This window comes from Herpailurus yagouaroundi, unplaced genomic scaffold, assembly GCF_014898765.1.
Source record: "Herpailurus yagouaroundi ecotype Mexico unplaced genomic scaffold, PumYag 77, whole genome shotgun sequence".
NCBI lineage: Eukaryota > Metazoa > Chordata > Mammalia > Carnivora > Felidae > Herpailurus > Herpailurus yagouaroundi.
In genome coordinates this window covers 14,563,759-14,582,865 of record NW_024412388.1, presented here as the reverse complement: position 1 = coordinate 14,582,865, position 19,107 = coordinate 14,563,759, and the positions used below count along the sequence as shown (strand labels likewise).

Sequence of the window (19,107 nt, the reverse complement as noted above, 5' to 3'; positions counted from 1 at the left end):
TGACCGAGGGGAAATGTCCTTGCCAGCAGCCAGAACGTTTTCTGCCCTCCAGGGTAGTACTGGATAGATACCTAGTGGTATATCAAGGTATCAGTGCAGCCGATCCAAAGGCTGCTTGACGAGTACAAAATCAGAACAAGAGAGAGCGAGAGTCTCAAGGCCACAAGCCCAAGGACACCGGAAGGCGGGGTGCGACCGTACCGACTTTGACCTCGAGACTGGCCGGAGCCCTCGTGTGGGCTGCACACGCGGAGTCCCCACCCACTGGTTTCCTGCGGTTGCCCTTCTCCCTTCTCCGTCCCCCTTCGGAGGACCTCTGGCAGGTGTCTGTGCTCCGGTCACAGCTGTCCGTGCGTGTCTGGTGGGGGAGGGCTGTGCCTCCTCCTTAAATGGGGCCAAACCAACCCTCAGAGTTCTGGAGAAAGCCAAGGTGGAAGCCAACAGACAGCTGCTCCATACTTAGGCAACTCCAAATTACCAGAGATGTTCTTAGGATTCGGCAGAAGGCTTCAGGGTTCAGCACTGACGGGCGGCTCTGCCCGCGTGTGCCAGTGCTCACGTGCACCAGAGCTAGTCAGCTCTCTCGAGCTCAGTGAGATCCCCAAACGACTGTCCCCTCCCGTCTTCCAGGCAAAGGTCTCCGAAAGGCCGCTTCCTGCCAGGCTCCCTCAGGCTCACGCACGCGAACGGTGGTCAGACCGGCAAAAACAACACGAAGCTTTGTCTTTAAACTAGAATTTATTGGCGTACAAAACCCCACGTCGTAGATAAAGTGGCACATCTTTGCAGCTTCTATTGCACCAAGTATTGAAGATTAAAAACACAAAAAAAAGGAAACATTTGGTTTTGAAAACACTGCAAATAGCCAAGTACAGTACTTTGGTAAAAAAATAAAATACAGTGGTTCAGATGAAGACAGTCTGTGGAAAGAGACAACCGCGAGGAAATGGAACTATGGACAGCGGACAGTGGTCACACATCTCCCCGTCGAGCTCCATAGATAAGGCAAGACTTGCTAAGTCTATGGATCATGACCCCATGGAGGTCTTAAGTATCTCCAGACTGAAGCTAGAACAAGTACAGTGCAACTCGAAAAACGAGAAGGTTCCTGAGCCTGCCAAGGCCCCCGTGCTCTCCAGACACACCCGCCCTCCCTCACCAGGGGGTTCGCGCCCAGAGGCGCGCGCGGGTCTGAAGTCTACCTCCAGGCAACCTCCTTCTTCTCGCTGAGCTCGGGTGCCGATGGAGGCTGCTGGAAGGGTGGCCGGGGAGGCCGAGGGCGCCTCCCGCCAGGGGAAATGAACGAGAGTGGGAAGACGCGAGCAGCCCCACACGGGCATTCCTCAGGGTTTGGCCGCGGGACCCGCCCAGGGATCCAACCACAGGCTGAGGTTTCTGACTGAGCTTCGGTGACGGTCACGGACGGCCGGTCACGGTGACCCACCGGCTGCCAACACGCGTGCGAGCGGATCACAGCGGTTCTGCCCAGGGACCGTCACCTCCCCCGACAACCACAGGGGGCGGTACTTCTGCATCCCGGGGAGGCCCTGCTGAAAACAGAGCCACCGCGCGGGAACTTCATGCTTTTGCAGGGACGTTCTTCACGGACAGCAGCCCCTCGCGAAGGAACTCTGCGAGCATGCTAAAGATTTTTCCAAGCTACGAAGTACCCCTAACCAGGCTAGAGAGACCAGAAAGCGAGCTTAGAAGAGGTGGCTAAGAGTCTGAGGTTACAGGGAGTGCTAGCTGGGGCCGGAGCAGGGCCCGGCGGCCCGCAGGGAGCGCCCCACGCGGTGCAACACTTTGCGACCAGGGATCACCATCTCCCCTTCACACGGGTGGTCCGTGTCCCCCTCTGGTATGTGACGGCAGAAGACGTGCCATAAATACACAACCTAGAAGATCCTCGCTTCAGTGTCGGTGGAAAAATACAATTTGCTCTGGAGTCAGGAAAACACACCGCGTAAAAAGTGCCATCATTAAATCACCTCAGAACAACTGTCGGAAGGCCCCACAGTTTTAGCAACACCTGTTCTGAAAGCTGAGATGGGCGACTTGGTGAATAACGAAGACGGCAAAACAGAAAAGCGCGTCAGGCTCTGAATCTAAATGTTTGCTACAGACAGAGCCTTGAGGTAAAAAGGTGAAGGTGAAGGTGAAGAGCTACGTGTCTGCCCAAAATGAGAGTCAGAGTGGGCCACAGAGGGGACACACGGAAACCAAGAAACCACCTTCATCCCTCCCACAAAGGCCCTTTCGTTCAGGAAGACTGTTAGTCAACTCTGACAAAAATCCAAGTTTCCCGTCACCGACTGCATATTCGAGTCGAACATTTCACGGAGGTAAACTGACAGCATTCTATGTTGACCCAGTAAAACCCAGGCAGAGTCTAGAGTTTCTCAGAATGAGAGAAATTGCACATGGACGACAGGGACTCACTACGAGCACAGTTCAATGCCGAAGTCCATCTGATACCTACCTACCTACCTAACGTGTGACCGGTGCTCCCCCTCTCAGCACGGCCCTCCCCGCCCCAGGACCGTGCCATTTCACATTGTAAACCCCGGGGGGTGGGGCAAGGCAGAGCGCTACAGTTGACCTACTCGAAGGTTCCCGTGGCGCCCACCTGAGCTGCCCCACACGGAGACCCTATTTCATAAGCCCTCGGGATCAAAATGGGTTTGGGAGGGTTTTCAGAGCTTATAAAAGAAACTACAGGCAACAGCCTCAGCTGACATCCACGATCCTTCTTTCTGCCACAATCCCTCGACCAGGCTCTGCTCCTGAAAGCGAATGTTCACACTACTGAAAGGTTAAATACACACAGGAGCTCTCTCTAATATCTCCTGATGGCAACTATGTTATCTAGAACACATGGTTCTATGTTGTTTTAATACACCTACCTCTCCAGTACAAAGCTGTTGCCACTGAGATTTTATTTCTTATTTTGACCTTTAGAAAAAATCGTTTTAAAATCCATAAAACCTTTATATACAGCTTATAAGACTAGTAAGCAGCTACAGACCACTGCCTCATCCCCTTTCTTCCGACCTCCCTAAAAGCTACCGAGACAACCCGCAGTAATATAAACCTCTAAGAGCCAAGATGTAACACAGAGACTCAGAAAGACGTACCTCCTAACATGGGGTGCACGTGAGTAACATACTAGGGCAGAGCCACCGACGGTATCTTCCCAGAACTAAACCCACGTCTGCACCTCCATCCAGGCTGCCGATAACGTAGTTTTCAAATGTCTACAAAGCAACTAAGTGTATGGATTCCATTACCTCACACTTCAGTGAGACCGAGGCAGAAAGTCTTAAGTTCAAACCCCTAGCTGGAAGAGTTCACTAAAGCCGGATGCACGTACCCCGTTCCTAATAATTAACTGATTAAACACAGACCAATTTTAACTGGAAAACTATGAAATGGTAATAAAAGAAAATTACCAAAGCCATATGATTGGTTTTTAAAACCACTGTTATTTTACCCCAGAAATGCCGAAGCCTATTATCAGAAGTTGGTAACGTGTATAGAAGGGTGCCCAATATCCCTTAGTAACTTTTTCGCAGCTTCTAGTAAAACTTCTAAAACCCAGTAGGGCCCAAGGCCACCTTTATTAACCAGGTATACAAAGCAATTCTACTGCTTCTGACAAGGGGTATCCCTTAAGCTATTTCGGACTCCTAATTCTGCTGAGTTTCTGGTACATGATTTCAATTCTTGCAGAGAGGATCTGCTCTCCTGCACTCTTGCCGTACAAGACAGACAAGAAAGAGCATTCACTGAGAAAAGATCAGCCACAGTCGGGACGGGGTCCAGATTCAAAAACCAAGAGACCAATAGATCCTTCAGCACTGGATCTCACGCTCTTGGAAATGGTAAGGCGACAGAGACCCTTCACTTGTTTGGACTTCACACTCAGAACTCTGCAACGTGCAAAGAAAAAATGTTGCACCCGTTTCTAAATCTGCTAAATACTACAATGCACCGTACCAGGAAGTAGCCCAAATGGCAATGTCCTGAGAGCGATTCCAGGAAACTACTGATGGATGTTCCAACTACAGAAAGTCACCAAACAAACAAAAAATTAAAACACATCCTTACAACCGAAGGACACAAATCACCTGCTGATAAAGACGATTCAATGAATCCAGGGCCAGCCCAGACGATGATACATCTGTACGGCCAAAACATTTTTATGGTTTTCCCTTCTCCCTGGAACTTACATAATTTTGAAATCTGAGCGGAAAAGTAACTCATTTACCTTTTGATTCAGCAGATTTTATTCGTCCAAATGCCGGGTCGCTAAAAGGCAAGGGCTGTCCACGACCGGCCACTTCAGACATTACGGTTTGAGAGTTCACATCCATCTACCAGTTTTAGGAATGACCTCTCTCCACATCAGAACTGTGTGTGGAGTCATTCAATGGCCTCTGCCCTGTTGGGTGAACCTAGGTCACTGACAATTACTAGAGCGCTGGAGAGCTTTCCCAACATCGAAATCCCAAACAGGGCTTGAATGGAAAGGAAGATACAGCATCTCATGGGAGTCCATTTTCACAGTACTGAGAAAACTGAACAACAGGTCAAACGACTTCTCTGAAGGCATCCAAGTCGAGCATAGCAAGGAAGAAAATACATCACTTAAAATGCGAACCTGAAAAACCTCAGTTATTCTTCCAGACCTTCTGCCCCTACAAAACCAGGGAACTCTTTAGACTCTTCCTTAAGACTCAGGAATCTCTTGATTTCTTTCCCTTTACAACAACAGCCTCTGCCATCCCGACCATCAGAATCTCAGAATTACATCATAAGCAGCGACTTGCCACCTTCTGATTGTCACGCAACACGTACCAAAAACTCAACAACGTCATCACTTTTCCAGCAAGGTCCAGGCCTAATTAACAGTCGGGCATATTTATCATATGGCTTGAGTGCAAACAAACTCACAGCACCCGCATCCCATCTGAAAGAACATCAGAATCAGGAAGGAGCAGCTGTTTAATTTCCACCCTGACTACAGGCTGCAGCCCCTCTCATGTCCTATTACTTTGGGAAAATACTTCCTGAATTAATTTCTGATTAACTTGGATTAGTAGAAAATTAAATCTAAACGTGTTCCTGAGTTGGAGACCGTTTATAAACTACCCCGTATGTGAATATCTGCTTGAAAATGAAAGAGACACGAAGGAAACTTGTCATTCTGAATTTCTAGCAATTAATCTAAACTACTTCATGAACAATTACAGCAAACCTCACCCCAGTGTTAAGGAAAAATCCCAGGGTCACTGAACTCTGATTTTGGGGGCAAATGAAACCACACTTAAAAGGTTTTTCCTGGACTAACTATCCAACCCTAGAACTCGGTATTTTAATTACAGAACACGAATGGCTTCGCTGAACTTCCATAAAATAAAACACATCACTAACAAAAGTCTGCGCAAAAAAGAGGCAGCTTGAAGGAAACTAAGTCAGTGCGTGAGCTCGTGTGAGAGCTCTGTGGGTTGTGTTTCATTTTGTGAGAGGTGGGCCTTGCTCGGAAAGCCTGGTACAAGGCACTCCACCTTCCGCTCGCTTCTCACATCTCCCCGAGGGGCGGGGAGTCAGATGTTGAGAGCGGCAAAGGTTTTCACCAAGGTGACCTGCGTGTTGGCATCCGCTTCACTCCGGTTGCTGTCCCTGTGGCCGCTCCTGCTCTCTAGGGCTTTGTGACGGTGCCTCTCCTCCTGTCGTTTCTTCTTCTCCAGGCGCTGCTGCTCCCTCCTCTGTTTGTTGGTGACCTGAAAGAGAAGGCAGGTGAGCTGCCGGGACGGCGACCCCCTGCCGAAGGCAGACACGGGGCTGACGGACGGAGAGAGGGGGCACACACCGCCTCTCAGCAAGAACACAGAAAACCCATCGATCAGACCAGAACTGATGTATTTCCCATCACTGCTCAAATTTCCATTGAAGTTTCTGTCCCCTCGCTGAGCTGGCAAATGAAATCAATTCCATTCTCCTCCTCATCCAATTCACAGTGACCTAAGAAACAGTAACCCTGGTCCTTGCACGAGCTGACGCTCAGACATGCCATCGGACACCTTTCTCTGCATAATTTAATGCCCCAGGGAATCCTCACAAAATCCTCAGAAGCTTAGTGCATCTTTACCTCTGCCTGTGGCTTTTTACATTATGTTGCGTTCTGAGCTCGGAACTGCTTGGTGGAAGTCTTTAAAATAAATTCCAAATTCAGTAAAAAGAATGGTGCCATATACTACTTGCAGGAGGGGGATGTACCACCCTTTTGGGAAGCATTGGACAATTCATCAAGAAGCCTTACAAAGATTCAAATATCCATACCCTTTAACCTGTCCATTCCTCTTCTGGCACTCTACACACACACACACACACACACACACACACGAATAGTAATGCAAAATACAAAGATTTATACACAGAGTTTTCCACTAAAGATGACAGCATTTAAGGGAATCCTACAACGTGGGTTACCACGGAAGCACGCAGGCACACAGTGACACTGTGCAGGGAAGGCAGGCTGTAGGGCTCTACGTGCACACACACAGTAGGACTTCAGGGTATACCTCTAATCCCCACACATACCAAACCGGACAAGCAAGGTCCTCGTTCTGCTTCTTGAGATACCCTTATGCTCCCACCCGTTTTCTACAACGACTACTTTTTAAAAATCGAAAGAAAACACTAAAATGAGCTCCGGGCTCCTGCCCCTGCCCCTGCACGACAGCAGCCCACCCTCTGCCCATGCAGCCCCGTTTTTCATACCTTAGGGAGTTGGTTTCTATTTGCTCTGCTGTCTTCACTCAGGCTGGCCCGCTCCTTACTGTTTTCAGTCCTGCCTTCAGTCGAGCCCTGACTTCCAAAGATTCTCGTGCCACTGCCACCCTCCTCCCATAAAGGGTCGCATGGCTTGGGCACGCGGCCGCCGGACTCTAGGTTCTCCTCTGCATCTTCCAAAGAAAGACCTTTTATTAAAATCACGAACCTGAGATCGTTACACAACGCGTAACAACGTACACTGTTAAATGACTCCAAAATTACCTGTGTGTGGAGAGCAAGTCTCCTTGAAGCAAAATTCTAATATCAATACAATGGGGAATACAGGGGGAAATAACTGGTAATATGTGGAAGATAAATTTAAAAATAACCTGCTGACCAGCCTTATTGGCTTCCCACCTGCACAGTGTTTTACTAGATTAAGCCACTTTTTAACATGTGTTTTTAGGGGGAAAGCTTTCATCTGCACCCAAAAACCAGAAAGGAAACAGGCTCTAAACCTGTGCTGCCCCATACAGCGGCCACCAGCCACTTTTAGCCATTTAAATTAAAATTAATTAGGGGTGCCTGGGTGGCTCAGTTGGTTAAGCATCGGACTCTTGGTTTCTGCTCAGGTCATGATCTCACAGTTTGTGGGTTCGAGCCCCAGGTAAGGACTCCATGCTAGCACGTAGAGCCTGCTTGGGATTCTCTCTCTCCGCCCCTGCCCCTCCCCTGCTCACTCTCTCTGTCACTCTCTCTCTATAAAAATAAATAAAATAAAAATTTTAAAACACTGAAAAAAAATAAAATTCAATTACAATTAATTAAAGCTATATAAAGTTCAAACTTTAATTCCTTGGTCTCAGCCACACATGTCAAGCACACACCACACTACACGCACAGGCACCACACACGACTGTCGTAACGTCGCAAAGACCAAGTTACTTACGGCTTTCTAAGAAAGCACAGCAAATATACAAAGAGGATGATAAAATGTCCAATCACACAGACGGCTGTACTGCCAGGAGCAGTATCTGGCACGTATCTGGCAATATGCATTGAAATCATTTTAAGTAATTAATGTGAAGAAACAGTGAGACTCCACATCCTTTCTTCCTTCTTCTGAGTCACAGAATTAAACCCAGTTCAAGTAAAAAAAAAAAAAAATTCTGATTTATCACCAGTTGATAGATGGTAGTAATCTAAGTATTTCCATCAGAAAAGTAACTAATTTTTCTTTCCATTCTATTTCAGTTATCATTTTGGTTTCATAAGGGATTCTTTCGAAAAGAACAAAGTCTTCCTGACACTGTGCATCCCGCCACGACAGGGTTAAGTGGCCTTTTCACGCATTCCCCTGGGACCTTGCACCCACACCACTCCGATCCGTTTATTGTATCAGTTTACTTACTTCTCACCCCCATCCCCGCCTCGACCCCAGATTACCTTCTCCCTGATGCAGGGCTAGGACCTAGTAAATCGTGCCCATGTGTAAAAAGTGCTCAACAGACAACTGCTGGTGAATGAACAAATGACAGTATAATTAATTACCACCTGTGACTTGATTAAAATTAAATGTTTGGAAAATCACCAATGTAATCAGCTTGAAAGCTTATGAATATCAATCATGGACTTACTATTTCTTTTCCCCTGGTTCATCTGAAGCATGGCAATTATTGCAGATTCAATATTATAATTTTCAGCTTCCAGGTTCTGGACTATCAGGTTAAAATCCTATCCAAGAAACAAAGGAACACTTAGGACTGGGCACGTCCTTCCACCAACTGCATACACAAAATGATGTAATGGTGAGACCTGAGGCATGGTCGGAAGACCTTTTCCATTTAAAAAAGGTCTTAATTTTCAACAAAGCTGGCCACCAGAAATAACCCTTTAATATAAATGAACTCCTTTAGAAAACTGCACTTTTACTAGCATAAACACTGGTCAGAGGAAAAAAAAATCCACATACTTCTTAGGATTTTGAGCAGTATTACTGGGTCAAGTGTAGCAAACAAGAGAAAAATGAATAAACAGCTCTTGGCACTGAACCTAACCAGGCCATGAACCTACAGGTCATGAACCTATTTTGGCCCCTCAGGTGTCGGCACGCTAGGCTGGCTCTACGAGACTGGCAGGTGAACCAGGCCCGGCAGTGCGTGTTTAGCCGCCATTACTGCAGGAAAAAGACACTGACTGAACACCCAGTTGCGGTGCAGACTTTCTGGACGGCATCTTCTACTTCATCTCTCAGGTCGTCGTCGAGGTCACCTCCCTTCGTCTTCATCTTTTCCCTTTTATCTGATTCATCTTGATGGAGCATCTGAAACTAAAGGAAATGCAAAGAGTAACGATTATGGAACACTGGCAAATTACATTCAGAATCTTCAACACAGGAAGACACTCTAATCTCAAAATCATCCTAATAAATATTTATGAGGAAAAGATCCCAGGAACAATCTTAGGGGAACAGCCGTGACGAGGCTCAATTTCAGCCAGACACTGAGATTCCAGACCACAAGAGAAGTATGAAAAAGAAAGGCCCAAGATTAGGGCTTCAGTACGAATGGCATCAGAGCTCCTACGTAGTTTCTGGATACCAACATTCTGGTAAGGGCTGCCGGCTCGAACAGCACACACTTGTGTCCGTCCACTTCCAGAGCCGGGAGCCTAGTGACAGAAGTTCACCCGATGAGCCTCTGCAGCAGGACAAGTTGTCTGGAAGAAACAGACATACATCTCTCATCTGTGTCCCTAGGCCCCATCTGATCACCAGCAAGCGTTGGTGTGAAGTTCCTGTCCCAGCCGCAGTCACAGGTGAGCACAACTCATCCAACCTCACCTACACCACGTGCACACCAGCCCACTCCAGGGAACCTGCCGATCCAACTTCTAAAGACACAGAGAGCAGTTCACTCGGTATCCACGAGGCTTTTATGACCTAAGCTTATTTCAGAAAAGCTAAAATCATTCCTCTGTGGCTGCCCAAACACCTTCTTCCTTTGCTTCCTATTAACACAGAGAGATGGGAAATAGGGAAGGACAAATTTCTACTTGTTTTCATGGAAAAGTAGGAGAATCTCGCAGTGTGCAGTACATTCCTCACAATAAAAAGTGATCTACTATAAAATTATAAAATTATACCCAAACAACTTGGCGATGTGTATCGTCTTTGAAATTTATTCGAAGGAAATAATGTCAAATAACGTCAACTGTAGTAAGGATTTAAGGATTTATGTAAGAGTGCTCACCACAGTGCTACGAACAGCGAATAACCAGAAACAACCTGAGGGCTTCACGGTGTAGGTATAATTAAATAACCATGTAAATCCATACAATGATGCTTAATTTCCATTAAAGTAAAGAACACAAAGATTTCACTACCACTATTATTTAACAATATTTTGGAAATAAGAGCAGATGCAATTAGTCCCCCCCCACCCCCAAAAAATAGAAGTATAAAACTGAAAAGAAATAAGAAATATTATCCCTATTTGCAGATAATATAATTCTATACCTAAAATATATATATAAAGGAAAAGAATCGACCAAAAACTACCACAGACAGAAAGAATTTTGGCAAATCATAGATTTATAAGAATCTACTATCCAGAATATATAAAGAACTCCTATAATTCAACAACAAAAACACAAACATCACAATTAAAGCATGGGCAAAGGACCTGAACAGACATTTCTCCAAAGATATATGGATGGTCAACAAACACATGAAAAGATGTTCAACATCATTAGTCATTAGAGAAATGCAAATCAAAACCATGAGATAGCACTGCACACCTAGTAGGAGGGCCATCATTTAAAAAAGAAAGAATCAGAGAGGGGCGCTTGGATGGTTTAGTCAGTGTGGCATCCAACTTTGGCTTAGGTCATGAATTTGAGGCTCATCTGGGTTTGAGTACTGTGTCAGGCTCTGTGCTGACAGCTCAGAGCCTGTAGCCTGCTTCAGATTCTGTGCCTCCTTCTCTCTCTGCCCCAACCCACTCGCATTCTGTCTCTCTCTCCAAAATAAATAAACATTAAAAAAAAAAAAAAAAAAAAAAAGCTTATTAGGTTCTTGGCCAGAATGACTCAACACCACGAAGATGCCAATTTTTCCTGAAGTTAATCTGTTAATGAGCGCCCAATAAAAATAAAGGCAACAGGACTTCTTTTTAACATGACAACCTTATTCTAATACTCATATATAAAACAAAAAAACAAGAATATGCAGAAATTATAAAGAAAGAAAGTAAGTGAAAAATTCCACCAGATTTTAAAATATACTCTTAATCAAAACAACACACACATGAACAAAGAAACCAGTGGAACAGAATCTACATCCAGAAACAGAGAATTTGATGGATGAGAAAAGGGGCGCTTTAAGTCAGTGGGGAAAAGATATATAATAAATAAATGGTTGGAGTACAATTAGGTAACCACAAGGGAAAACATAAAGTTGGATCCCTACCTTCACACATTTACATGAATATAAATTCCAAAGAGAGACAAGGTGTAATTTTTTTTTTTGAAAAAATGAAACCACAAAAGTACTAAAATAAACTATGGGAAAATTCTCTTTAACCTCGGAGTAGGAAAGGCATTCCTAATCATGACGCCTAAACCCAGAAGACACGTAAAAAAAAAAAAAAAAAACAAAAACAAAAAAAAAAAAAAAAACCAGAAACAAAAACCTTGATTAATTTAACCTCATAAAAATCTAAAACCTCAACACTGCAAAGACCAGTGGGGAAAGAATAAAAAGACAAATGACAGACTGTGAAAAAATACTGGCAACTCATGCCACAGACAGGGGCTAGTTTCCCTAATTTATAAAGGCTCCTAAAAATCACTAAAAAAAAAAAACAAAAACAAAAAACCTGAAGAGGGAAAAAAGTGGGCAAAGAAAATGAATACAGTTCACGAAAAAAAGGAAATACAAATAGGTTGCAAACCCAGGGAAAGATGCATAAACTCACTAATAAGAGAAGCACAAGTTAAAACTGTTAGGAAAACAATCCTTTCCACGGAACTGACAGAGGTTCGCCAATGTGATACGCTGTGCTGGCGAAGACGCAGGGAGAGGCGCACGCGGGGAGTGGGAGTGCAAACTGGTAAAGCCTGCACAATACCTGTCACAATTATAAATACACACGTCCTCTGATGCAGTGAGGACCTTCTAGGAATTTATCTCACACACGCACTCGTACAAGCGTGAAAAGACGTGTATATAAGGCACCACACGTTCCTTCTAAAAGCGGAAGTGTGAAAACCGCCTAAAAGTCCGCCAAAGGGACTGGCCAAACACGTGACAGTGCATCCACGCAGCAGAATGCCGTGTGGCCACTGAACACGGTTTAGCAAGCTCCTTATGCACTGCGGTGAGTGAGACTCCAAGATACCTTCCATTTGAAAAGCACGGCGCACAACAGTGTGTGTAGGATGCTTACAATCGGGGGCAGAGCGCGTGGAAAGACCGCAAAAGCGACATACGTGCACGTGCACGCACACGTTTGCTTCATGGGGAAAATATCTCCAGGAGATTTGATGACCTACGGATAACGCGGGTTGCGTTCAGGCAGGGGAACAACGCTGGAAGAGCGATTTCACTTTATTTTTTAAAATTACAAAGAAAGCATGTAATAATGTGAGAAGAGCCTCATGAAATCATGTTAATTGAACAGAGTGGGAAAGGAAACACAGCTATATCTAAAACACCAGAACAGTAACAAAAATTTTGCCAGTGTGGTTGACCCTGTGCACTTTTTATTTTCTTCACTTTTTCTATACTTTCCAAACTTCAGATATGAAGCATGGATTAATTTTTTTTTAAGTTTTATTTTTATTTTTGACAGAGAGAGAGAGAGAGAGAGAAAACAAGCAGGGGGAGGGCAGAAACAGAGGGGACAGAGGTTCTAAAGCAGGCTCTGCACTGAGAGCGGAGAGCCTGATGTGTGGGCTTTAAAATCCATGAACCATGAGACCATGACCTGAGCCAAAGTTGGACACTTAATCAACTGAGCCACCCAGGCGCCCCTGCATGGATTAATTTTAAGTCACAAAAGTAATTTCAGAATTTTATATAAATTCTATTTTATGCAATCATAGCCATCAAAGACGATTAGGGAAAGCAAAAGAATGACCGGTACTTGTATCTATCAATCTCACTGGAGCTGAAAAAAGAATTTTTTTTAACCAAGCCCACAGATTCTTAAAGACAACTTTCCACAAAACATCCCTGGTTTTAGCTGCAGGATACGCAGCTCCTGCCCCAGTTCACCAGGGCTGAGAATACAAAAGAACACGGAGGCCTCACTCACATCAGTCTGGAGATGGGCAGGTGCTTCCGAGTTGTCATTGAGCCTCCGAACGCTGTCATAGTGCTCTCCGCACCGATACGCGATGTGTAACTCCCGCACGCTGCTCTTCTCAGTGCCACGAATCTGCAGGCAAAAGAAAAGGGACAGGGATGCCAGCGAGGATGGGGAAGGTGTCTACTGGGGGAGAGAAACGCCACCTGGATTGTCTAGGAAGGCTAGCCAACAGGCTCTATGCAGACACGAATTCAGGGTATGCCCGGGATGTGCCAGAGGGCTGGGCCGGAAGAACAGGTATCTGACTGCAACAAGAGATTTGGTGCTACACAGCTGGACTGTGGGCCCTGTGTTTTGAGCCTCTGATTTAATGTGTGGGGAAAAAATAAAGACCTTCTCTAAAAAAAAAAAAAATGCTTAGGCAATTTCTGAATTCTTTTCTCCTACCCATGTGGCCGTGTAAGTATGCTTCCATGTGCTTAATGGTTAACTATACAGAAATACATCCATAGGAAAACACATAATCAAAAGTCAGGAGCAAATTTACAATGAAATTAAATAAGCTCAAGTTTGGGGGGTGGCGGTGGGCACCCATCAGCCCCTCAAATGCACAGGCCCCTTCCAGGATGGAAGGGTTGTTCCAGGATGCAGATTTGTGGAGCTTGAAGCGCAAACAACTTGGGGCTCTGAGAAAAAGAATACAAAATTACAAACATTAAATTGCTACAACTCCTCCCAAGACCTTGAAAGGGGACCATAAAAATGAGGGACCAGACATTTAGGTTTTATTGGCTTCACAGTACCTCTACCCATCATTCAAACAAAAATAGCATCTTCCATCAACCGCATAGTAAGAAACATTAACAAGAATAAACTCCAAAATCTCCGACTGAAATCAATTTCGAAACAAAATGGTATGTAGTCCAGCTGTACTTACCACTGCGCCCAACCCTGAAGGCATTACTCCCAAGGCAGTCTTTTGTGAATGTTCCCATGGAACACAGTCGGACAAGAATGGGGTGACGGTCCAGCCCGGGTATGCCCCCCAGAAAACCACCACCTCCACCGAAACTGAAGTTTTTCGGAATCCGGCCCCTAAAGAGCCCAGTAACTGTTTCTTTGTTAAAACTCCAAAACATCAGCACCTCCTTCTTGTTTTTACTGGAAGTCACAGGTAGTAAGATAGTACGTTACGTTTATGTATCACTTTCTATGCTACACACGCCTCTATGGTTCACAGAAGCCTAAGCTCCTTTGGGACACCAGGAAAACACGAAGGCTTCAGCACCTCCATGGTGTGAGTGCGAGCCCACTTGTTATTGACGCGAGAGCTCCTACCCAAGACAGTAGCAACCAACGCAGTTTCAATTCTTAAATGGTATAAGATGCCTCACTGGGGAGGCGGAAGATGGGGGAGATCCAGCACAGAGCTCCATCATACAGCAAATATACTTATTTTAAAAATATGTTTCGGGGCGCCTGGGTGGCTCAGTTGGTTAAGCGTCCGACTTTTTTTTTTTTTTTTTAATGTTTTATTTTTTGAGATAGAGAGCACAAGTGGGGAAGGGGCAGAGGGTGAGGGGGACAGATACGAAGTGGGCTCTGGGCTGACAGCTGACACCAGTAGCATGTGGGCCTCGAACTCTACGAACTATGAGGTCACGACCTCAGCTGAAATCAGGGAGTCGGACACTCAACCCGCTGAGCCACCCAGGCGCCCCAAGCATCCGACTCCTGATTTCAGCTCAGGTGGTGACCTCATGGTTCATGAGTTCGAGCCCCACATCGGGCTCCGTGCTGAGCGTGGAACCTGCAGCCTGTCTAAGATTCTCTTTCCCTCCCCTCTGGCCCTCCCCTGCTCACACACACACACTCTCCCCCCGCCTAAAAAAAACTATATATATATATATTTTTTTTTTCAATGTTTAGCAATCCATGAGAAAGAACACTACAGAAATGTATTTGAAAATAAAATTTTAACTATGCAGAATTATCTTCTACAAGCACCTAATTTAAAAACTTTAAAAAATAGTTATCAATGGAGGGAAAGGCAGGCTGTGTGGTTCCCAAGTTGGCACAGAATATTTTTCTCCAAGAATAGGGTCATTATTCAAATGTTTCAAATATTCAAATGATTTCAGTGACTTCTGCTGAACAGTCAAACTTTCATGACCAAAACTTGGGACAACAAAGGCCATAACCAGTATTCTTGGCTCAAAGACCCTCCCTAGAAAGAGAGAGGCTCACAAAATATGAGAGCGTTCCCTGGGGTCGGTACATCTTACAACACTGCCCCCCCAAAACGACACCTACAGTCACCGGCTCCCTCCTGCTCACTGCACCCTGCACCAATCCACGGAGTGTCTAATTTACTTTGTTGTAACATAATTTCATTAAAGAATATTACGACAGACACAAATGACTATCTGCTTCCATTTGTACGACATTCTGGAAAGGCAAAACTACAAGACGTAGATTAGTGGCATTAGGAATGGGGAGAGGGAACGGGTGACCGCAAAGGGGCATAAGGGGACTTCTTAGGCTGGCGGAAATGTCCCACCATACGTTCACAGTGGGACCTGTGTCTCTCAAAACACCTGAAGTACACACTAGGGAAGGGTGAATTCTGCTACCTATATGTTGTATCTCTATAAACTGTATTAACAAGCAGAGGCTAGAAATAAGCACTTTCAGAGGAATATATGCGTGCAGGTGGTCTATGGAAAAAAATGAGAAAAAAAGTCACCATTGCCTTTATGAGACGAATAACATACAGCGATACGTGACTGTGTAAACGTGCATATGGACATGACTACATGTGCAGAGGTGCCTTCTTTTTGCAATTTTTTTTTTTAACAGAGGTGCTTAAAATATGTTTAAAACCATGGTGACACGTCTCTTGTCGGTTAAGTATGAATGTTTTCAGCTGTTTTTCAGAGTTTATGTGAACGCCTAACATATTAACAGTAGTCACGATTATCTCTGGATAACGTGACTCTGGGTGATTTTTGCCTGACGGGCTTTTCTGAAATGTCACCGTTTTCTATGATTAACATGTTTCAGCTAATTAAAAAAGGAACGGTTAGAAATGGGGGAGTGGCGGGAAGGCGGACTGACAGAAGTCCTAGGCACCGTCTTTAGGAGCTGAGCCGCAAAGTGGAAGAAGCAGCCTGAATGCGAGGGGCCAGCACAAGAGGGTGGTAGCCTGGAGACCCTTTCCCCCGGACCTGTGACCTTCCATACTTGAATGCGTGGTCTGATGGACCGTTTGGGGGAGGTGAGGTTAATTTAGGATACCAAAGGTAAAGAAAAGTGAAAACAGTTGAATGGACAGGTACTTCACAACAGGGGTGGGGAGGCCATCTTGAACATTTGTCATAAAATCTTATCTGCCGTCGAAAACTATTAAAACCGTTACGCATGCCTGAGCAGAGCACGGAAACAGAGGTTGGCGTCCTAAGCCATGAAATAAATTCTGTTGTTCAGAACCCTGTTAGCAAGGCTTATTGAGTACATCTGGTTTGTGTTTCCCTCCACCTAAAAAACAAAACATACACGTGGAATAGGCATACTCCAAACCAGAACGTGTCTGCACTAATCCTCTCGACCTCCCCTTTAATATTTTTAACAAAGTCATCTAAAGTATTTCCACATTAGGCTCTCTACCCTCAAACTACCCAGTTAACTGACCGCTGAATTATATATATGTATATCCCTCTCTCTCTCTCTCTCTCTCTCACACACACACACACACATGTATGGTTATTTCTTTTAGTTTTAATTCAAATTCCAGTTGGTTAACATACAGCGTAATATTAGTTTCACGCGTACAACTTAGCGATCCGACACTTAACGTGCGACAGCTGGTGCTCATCACAACATGTGCATCATCCCCATCACCTTGCTGAATGATATTTTAAAGGTCCCTGAATTATACTTCAGACTCCATCTGTACATGGCCTGGGGTTTAAGTCCAAGCCACCGGGAGCTTCCCATCTTGGTTAAGCCTGTGGTCCAAGTGACCCTGCTGCACCATCGCAGGACACCCCCAAAGCGAATTTATAAATAAGAGCTTAAGATAAATCCCTCAGTAGGCGACCCACCTGCCACAAAGGGGCATTAAGCTGATGAATCACCACATTCAACTGATGATTTCTTGCAAAGGCCACAATCGCATCATTGCCAGCAAATGTGCCAGGCTTTGCCAAACTGGCCACTGCAAAGAAACAGAAGAAAGAAAAATGAAGCCTTTATAACGGAAAGATCCAAATGCAAACATGCTTCGCTATTTATTCAGTTCCAAATGGTAAAAGACAAAGTATACATTTGAGAAGTCCATCAGCTTTGCCAGACTCTAGGACCTCAGCCGGTCGGACAGGAGCACATCGAGTGCTACTCGGGAGAGAACCAGTCATTCATAAAGAACGGATTCCTTTCTTCCTCCATTAAATGCTTATGGAATGCCTCCTACATCCCTAGCTCTGAAAGACACCGGAAATGCAACGAGAACCAGAGTAATCTTAAATCTGCATTGATGAGTGCTTATTACGTAGTAAGCACGTCTCCTCCACTCGCCTCTGGATTATTACTCAAAACTCTCTGAAAGAGATTATCCATCATCTTACAGATAAGGAAACCAAGGCTCAGAGAAGTTTATAACTGTGCGCAAGGTCACAGAGCCAGGACGTGGCAGAGCTGAGATTTCATCCCAGGCAGTCTGACTCCAAGACCTGGCTCTTGGCCACCCCATGACGCAGCCTGTCGCGGTCTGAGCTCAAGGAGTCTACAGCCAGCGGGGAGTCAAATAAGCAGACAGGCACTACTGCGTAAGCGCCGCCGGAAAGGGATGTGTGGTAAAGAATTTGGCCTTACCAGAGAGATCCGGCCTTTGTCCCTGGCAACTGGGTAATAAACCTCTAAGCCCTTGAAATGTCCCAAGCGCAAGAAGGATGGGTCTCTTAGCCACACTTGACAGTTTGCGCTCATGAGGTGACACATGATGGGCCTCTCTGGCCATGTGGTATTAGGAAGACCGGAGGGACTGGAAGCTGGATTCTCAGGCAACCAATCAATAATATCTACATAATGAAGCCCCAATACTCCAACCACGGAAATTTGTGTGAGTTCCCTGGTTGACAATAAATATTCTGTGACTGTCTAACCTTCCCAGACTCTACCCCTTGGCTAATTTTGATCTGTATCCTTTCCCTGTAATAAACTATAACTGTGAGTACAATCACCTTCACTGAGTTCTCTGAGTCTAACAAACCATCGAACCCCATGGTGGTTTTTGGAAACCCCAGATTTTCAGTTGGTATCTTGTGGAAGACCGTGCCCTCAAACCCTGCCGCTTGGCTAACTCCAGATGGGGACCTCAAGCCCGTCTGGTAGTGGGAGGGGGAGGTAAGGGTATCAGATAAGCTTCTCAGCTGACACGACTGCACTGATTTCCAAACAGCAAGCAGGAGACAGAAGAGGAAGGGATCATGTTCCAAGCAGAGCCGAGAGAGACGGAGACGGAGACAGAGACAGAGAATTAGCTTGCATGCTTTACAGTATGGCAGGAACTCACACTGCTGAGTGGCAGGGGGACAGAGGGGTGGGGGAAGCAGAAGACACAGCGGCAACAGCAAGAGACGAGGTTAAAGAAACAAGAGCTGAAGAGTCTGGACTTCATCCTTCGGTCAGTGGGGAGCTGCCCCCAGGGTTAAGCTAGGGGAAATATGTAAATAGATCTACCCTATGACCCAGCAATAGCACTGCTGGGAATTTACCCCGGGGATACGGGAGTGCTGATGCATAGGGGCACTTGGACCCCAGTGTTTATAGCAGCACTTTCAACAATGGCCAAATTCTGGAAAGAGCCTAAATGTCCATCAACTGACGAATGGATAAAGAAATTGCGGTTTATATACACAATGGAATACTACTTGGCAATGAGAAAGAATGAAATCTGGCCATTTGTCGCAACGTGGATGGAACTGGAGAGTGTTATGCTAAGTGAAATAAGTCATGCAGA

At 45.4% G+C, this 19,107-nt stretch overlaps 1 protein-coding gene across 2 annotated transcripts in view; it reads right to left on the bottom strand.

Annotated features, from left to right (window-relative positions):
* Positions 1–719: 719 nt before the first annotated feature.
* OTUD3 (OTU deubiquitinase 3) overlaps positions 720–19,107 on the bottom strand; it is a 30,434-nt gene continuing 12,046 nt past the window's right edge. The window contains exons 3-9 of one of the 2 annotated variants that reach the window (XM_040463267.1): positions 17,192–17,304; positions 13,095–13,217; positions 8,975–9,106; positions 8,415–8,511; positions 6,784–6,968; positions 5,903–6,024; positions 5,675–5,783 (exon numbers count right to left, since the gene is read on the bottom strand). In XM_040463267.1, coding sequence (XP_040319201.1) covers positions 5,932–6,024; positions 6,784–6,968; positions 8,415–8,511; positions 8,975–9,106; positions 13,095–13,217; positions 17,192–17,304 — 743 coding nt within the window. In that variant the 3' untranslated portion in view covers positions 5,675–5,783; positions 5,903–5,931. Of the gene's footprint in view, positions 5,784–5,902; positions 6,025–6,783; positions 6,969–8,414; positions 8,512–8,974; positions 9,107–13,094; positions 13,218–17,191; positions 17,305–19,107 lie in introns of both variants that reach the window. The other variant, XM_040463260.1, reaches the window with a different exon arrangement.